This window comes from Eufriesea mexicana, unplaced genomic scaffold (assembly GCF_001483705.2).
Source record: "Eufriesea mexicana isolate 0111107269 unplaced genomic scaffold, ASM148370v2 scaffold996, whole genome shotgun sequence".
NCBI lineage: Eukaryota > Metazoa > Arthropoda > Insecta > Hymenoptera > Apidae > Eufriesea > Eufriesea mexicana.
In genome coordinates this window covers 222,170-228,702 of record NW_016909198.1, presented here as the reverse complement: position 1 = coordinate 228,702, position 6,533 = coordinate 222,170, and the positions used below count along the sequence as shown (strand labels likewise).

The 6,533-nt window shown below is 37.2% G+C and overlaps 1 protein-coding gene across 1 annotated transcript in view; it reads left to right on the top strand.

Annotated features, from left to right (window-relative positions):
- Positions 1–1,721: 1,721 nt before the first annotated feature.
- The window catches only part of fuss (SKI family transcriptional corepressor fussel), a 65,483-nt gene continuing 60,671 nt past the window's right edge, over positions 1,722–6,533 (top strand). Inside the window, exon 1 of the mRNA XM_017900076.1 lies at positions 1,722–2,162. Within this exon, the coding sequence (XP_017755565.1) occupies positions 1,782–2,162 (381 nt within the window). The 5' untranslated portion in view covers positions 1,722–1,781. The remainder of the gene's footprint in view (positions 2,163–6,533) is intronic.

The window sequence follows — 6,533 nt, the reverse complement described above, 5'->3', positions numbered from 1 at the left end:
AAAGATTGATAAGGAGAGCACGTGTACAGATGTACGAACATGTGCTTCGAAGCGGCGTTAAATACGCGGTAACACTCGATGGGTTTATTCGGTCTGTCACCAGATCCCTTGGCGACATGAAACTGCACACTTATTTCTCGTGTTACACCCACGTACCAATGGGTAATCATCGTATAATAGCCGAATAATCATTTCTACGAGAAGGGTCGCCACGCTAGTCGGATAAATAAGAACCAAGGCCGGAGGCTAGGGGACCAATATGGCCACCTTAAACGCGGAACCCCGAGTATCTAACCCCAGCGAGATGTTTATTATTCACTTAGGATGCTCACGTACTATTTGTTCCCTGCTGAGCATGTCCCGACTTACCCCTTCGCCTAAGGGCCAGGCTCTATTGAACAAGTGTTAGGCGAAAATATCGAACATGTTTCTGATATTGAATAGATCTACCACTGACTGAGTTTCTTTTCTTGCGAAATATTATTCCCATCGATTAAAAATATCTCGTTGTAATTTTAACCTTTTCACAGTGTGATGAAATTACGAATTCGGGTGAAAAGAGTGTCCACCTTTTTTGTGTTCGAAAATGCTTTGACATGTAATAAAAAATTTAAAAAATGTGTTTTATATGTATCTTGTTAGTAATTAGTCCCTGTATAGTACTTGACTGTTGACTGGCTCTACCCGTGACTGTTACGGGATAAACTGTTAATAGGTTAAAAAGGGAAACCTGCAATTTTGGTGAATTTTGGTAGAATTTTGTGAGTTAGTAAAGGCTTCTAGGGTAGAAGGATTTTAAAGAAAATTGTAGAAAAATAAAGCTAAGATTTAGATGGATATTTAATTATGGATAAGTGTTATGATATTTAAAATTTCAACCATTAACGAGACAAATATTCAAGATTCTACGTATACTTCAAAGTTATTCTATTTTCCTTCTTTCATCGTGTTAGTAAATTCACGCAATTGAAATATTATAGCGAGGACTAGTCATCTAGGTAGAAATCGATTAAATTCGACTGGAATAATCCGCTAATACTTCAAGTGATTTATGGTAATGCAATTAATTTCATACTGATCGTGTTAAAATATTTTATGTTAATATTCTTCTTACAATCACAACGGAGATTTATGAATAGATTCTAATCTATTATTATTTCATCGCGTGCAATTGGTATTAAATCATGAGTGATAAATTTCTGCTGATCGGTTATGTTTACTAATATATCAAAGAAGTCTTATAATTAAACTTATTTTAACCCTTTCCTAAAATATTTACTACAAACCCTGATTTACCACCTAATTGTCATGCCATTCCCATAACAATACACTTGAAAAATAGAAACTAGAATTGAGAAGCAATTTAAACTTATGCCCACAAGAAATTTATTTACTAACTAATTTATATAACACTATTCGTCAAATATTAAACAAATTTTTAAATATTATTCACAATAATTCATCGAATATATTTAATCCCCGAACTATCAAACTAATCCAAATTACTGGTATCGAGCCTTTATTTTAATTTCCTATAACATTCAGCTATTTTTGTCAAAATTAATATTAACTTTTATAAGAATAGAAATATATTTACATATTACTATTTATCTTCATCGTATTTCAATTATCAAGACATCGTGTCACATCACATGTAATATTTCGATACTTACAAACACCGAAGCTATAAATCATTTTCTACAACCACCCTCTTCTATCAGAGCGTCATCGGCTTCCGGAACGCGCCATCGGGGTTCCAGCGAAGACTATACGGTGGTCTAATGACGGTGAAGAACCGTGTTCCTCAAATTTCCGGCAACTTCGCCATCTGGGGTGGCCTTTTCTCCGCGATCGAATGCACCTTGATACGCTGTCGGTCGAAAGAGGATCCATGGAACTCCATATTGAGCGGCGCCCTCACGGGAGGCGTCTTGGCCGCCAGAACCGGAGTTCCATCAATGATAGGTAGCGCCACCGTCGGCGGCGTGTTCTTGGCCCTGATCGAGGGATTCGGGATAATGGCGACACGACTTCACGCAGACTCGTTCGCGCAGCACATGCAGATGTACGAAATGGAGAACCTTCCGGAGTTCAATGGACTTCCGCCGAAGACGAGGTTAGGTTTCGGTGGCGCGCCTTTGAACACGGAAACATCTAGACAAGTGAACACCAATGGCATGGAGGTTGATAGGATTAGCAAAGGTAGATGAGCGGTTTCCTAACATTTTTTCAAAAACTATATTTTTTAAGGAAGTTTAGGACGTTTTAAGGTAGTGATTATATGGTAGCTTTGTTTCTGTACAAAAATTGTGTTTGCATCTTACGAAGTGAAACCATATTTATATATTTTTATCCTCGTTTTATTTGGATAGATGTATCTTGTAATTTTCGAAGTATGTATGTACCTGAGAAACGTTTCGTTTTAATTTTGATAAGATAAATTTTTTACTCGGACAAGAGGAGGTTGAGTTTCGTGGAAAGTAATTTTGTAGAAAAACCTGTGACATGTGCTCGGATTTAAAAGATTATGGCGGTATCGCTGAGTGGTTTAGTCTTTACTATTTAATATCGTTCTTCTTCTTTTGTATGATATACAAACTGGATTTTTATCTTGTTGTCAGCGTATCGGGAGAATTGTACAATTTTTTATGATTACAACAAATATAATCCAATTATTACATAATTTTCAAGTGTTATTCTTTTCAAATATCAATATTGTTAAGAGTTTCTCATATCCACTTTGTACGAACTGTAATTTCTGGAACACCTTCCAAAATATTCTGGCAGGGACTTCCAACTTCCGGAATAGTAATCCAGGACATACTAAAATGTTTGGGCAAAGAACAATCGCGGCTGTTCACTATAAAAAGAGGCATCTTCGTGTGTATTAATATTACAATTTTACTACTCAAGCATATTTTAATAATTTCTACTTTTATATACGACATTTCCAGGTGTAATTACTAAAGACGGGCTACCACCATTGTATTTAGTACAAACATACTATAGGAGTACAAACCCGATCGACAAAAATACTCTATGATTGATAACCCTAATCTCATTTTTGTAAGGAGTGTGGCAAGAGTGACCCAAAGGAATAGGAGCCAAAAATTTAAAAGCGTTTAGTCTCGAAATAGATTTATTTCACACTCTGGTCTCCGCTTAACTGTTCGAGAATTTTTTAACCTCTTCGTGTATAATATCGTTTATAATTCATGGTAAGGAGATCAGTTAAACATGACGTACCGAGAGGCGTGGTTTGTAAATAGGACCAAAGTAAACATTCACAGGCTCAGACAGACTCGTAATTAATTTTCGCAAATGTTTTCCTGCCTCGGTCGCGTATTATTCTTCGCCACGTTAACACGAAATAGCTCGATGTGCTGCCGATTTTGCTGTTAACCGTGCCACCCGCCATCGGAACTTGCCCAGTTTTCGAATGAGAGTACGGTCAGTGGTATTTTACGTTCTTACAGTTTTCTCACTGTTCTAAAAATTAATAATGAGTGATAGAGTGGTCCGTGACCGATAGTAAAGGAATTAGAAGATACTGTGTTCCGTTGGACACAGAGAAGCGATCCGGTTGTCAGCGACCGTCAAGGCCCGTTGGACAGGACTGTTGAGGCCCATCTGTCAGCGACTGGCAAGATTGCATTTTCAGTTCTGCAATTCTACTACCTACCTCTCACCTACACTCCGCCATTTCGAAGAAGAAGCAGAAATTATTTAAGAAATTGCTTAAGAAAACAACTCAAGCTCCACAGTTTCCTCCAAATCGTTTCGTCCGTTATCTTCGACATCTTCTGACCGCCATCGATGGACACAGATCTCGTAGATAAGCCGGAAGAGGTCCAGATCGTTCATTGCAAGGTGGTAATGACTGTTTTGACAGCGGCTTGCGCTGAGACCGTCATAGATGGTCCGGAACGGTGCCTCTTCCAGCCCCATTGTCGTCGACACCAGATTGGAATCAATATTTACACTCAAGCCCGTGTAAGCCGTGGATTACCGGAGGCTCAGCCGATCCTTCCAACCCTTTCTCGATTGAGTCAGCACAGTCAGTGGCCGTTTAATGGCAGAGAAAGAGAGAGAGAGAGAGAGAGAGAGAGTGAGAGATTTCGTATGAAAAGGGTCCCGTTCGCAGCAACGATCTCTCTAGCTGGTAACCAGCCTTTTCCGAAGCCACTCGAAACACCGTGTGCCCCGAGTCGAGACCACTCTTGTGCTTCTAAACGATTTTTCACGCGTCTACGGTGGGGTCCTTGATCCAGGGGTGCCCCTGATGGTTCGGTATTTAGACGAGGCCAGCGTCGAGCGACGACAATGCAAGAATTCGATCGTTATTGTAGCGTATTCGACTGGATGACGATCGAGATGCACCGGTGCACACGCGTGAAAGCTGCCCCAACGGAACCGTGGATAATTCGGAATTGGATTATGTCGGCCAATCTGAGAATCCACGGTCGTTTTTTAATCGAATAGCAGTAAGATAGTGGGGAGAATATGCTTTGTTCCTTTTGCATGCGCGGGTGGAGAAAGGTTTGGGAAATTTGTAGTTGCAGGGGAGAGGGAAATGGTGGGTATTTTAATTGAGTTTTCTAGAATCGTGTTTGCAGATATTGGTGAAGAGATGAAACAGATTGGTACGTATTTTATAAGTTTCAGTTTTACGGAAAGATCTGCAGGTACAAATATGGCAATGAGACACCGTGTCATTGTTTATATTTGTCCATTTTCATCGATCAATTATCCATCATGAATACAGATGTTAGTATTATAATAATAAATTACACCAATTAATTATATTAATTGTACTGTATCTAATCAACAGCTAGTACAGGAGGCTATAACAGCAGTAGTATCGTAAGTAGACAACTTCACGACCAAGTATAACCTGTGTCGATATAACAGGATTTTGCTTCTTTACATTGTCCATTTACCTCACATTGATTTTCATTCGTCGCCCCTCTTGCTACAATTTCTTATGTATGTTATCAAAATACAAGATAAGACAATAAAAACCAAAACAAGATTCCTGTTCTTTTACATATAGCGGAATGATATGAAACGGAAATTTGCGTATAATGTCGTTTCCACTATTTTCGATAATAACAAACAAGAAATTTGTGGATAATATTCCGCCCACTATTATCGACACTATCAAAACAAGACCTTGGGGATAGAGTTGTTTCCATATTATCGACATAAGTAAAACAGGAATTTGCACATAACGACGTTACCACTATTTTCGACTACCAAATCCGAAATTTGCACGCAATGTCATTACCACTATTAACGATATTAACATCAAAGAAGATTGCAAAACTTAAACAATTATTAAGAGAAATTATACTTAAGTATAATTAAAATTTATAAATAAATGGAAAAATTTGTAGATTATGAAAGTAAGTCCATAATTGAAATAAATTATACGAAGATAATGTTCTAATAACCAAATAAAATCATTAAACACGAATGATTAAAGATGACAGAACAAAATTACTCACCAAAAAATTTTAACTCTTTCTCTAATCTGTAATATTTATTAGGTGATTCCTGAAGTGTCTACATATAAATGTACCTATAATTTGTAAAAGTGTAAAAATTATTGCACTTATTTTTATTAACAAATTGTTCACAATGTAAATGTATAGTATAATTGAAAAAAATGACTAAATTATAGACTGTTACTAGTATATACAACGTATTTGTACAAAATTTGCAATAAGTTGGTAAATCGCTACACTTATTGCAAATAACAAATTAAAATTGTTAATAACAAATAGTTTGCAACGCATATTAACGAAAGAAGTCAAAAAAGTTAATAAATTGTTAGTTATTACAGCGAAAAAGTAACTTTTAAAGGAATCGGTAAAGTTCGGAAATTTTCGCCGATCTTCGCCCGGCCGCCGCTATATAAGGGGCCCGCGTGCAGGCTCGAGCCAGTTGTCCCTCCGACTGCGGGAGGACCGCGTTAATATTCTTTCTTTTTGTTTCAGGTTTTAATTATCTTTCTTTTTTTTTCAGATTCTATTTATTTTATTCTAGATTTCATTGTTTATGCATTCAAGTGTTTTGTACAATATGCGAATGCTTCGTCGTTGGTTTATTAATATATCATCGTTGGCTAGATCAATGGCTATTCAGTGGCCATTGTCCACTCTCTTAAATAATTTAACAATAATTTCTTCTTTCAGGTACTAATTATCTTTTCTTTCAGGTTCTAATTATTTTTCTTCTTCCAGATTTTATTTCTTTCATTCTTTTTGTGTTTCTTTCAGCATTCGAGTATTTTCTACAATATTCGAATGCTTCGTCGTTGGTTTACTTATGTCTCATCGTTGGTTAAATCTTTCCTTTCACAAATTTTACGACTTCCGTTCGCTTTGTTTTCGTTAGGGCGTTCGAGTATTTCGTATAATACTCGAGCGCTTCCTCGTTGGTATGTTTATATCTCACCGTTGGAATGTTTCTGTCTCGTAGTTATGTTGCTCAGGTCTCGTCGTTGGCTTGCTCGTTCCATTTGGTTATTA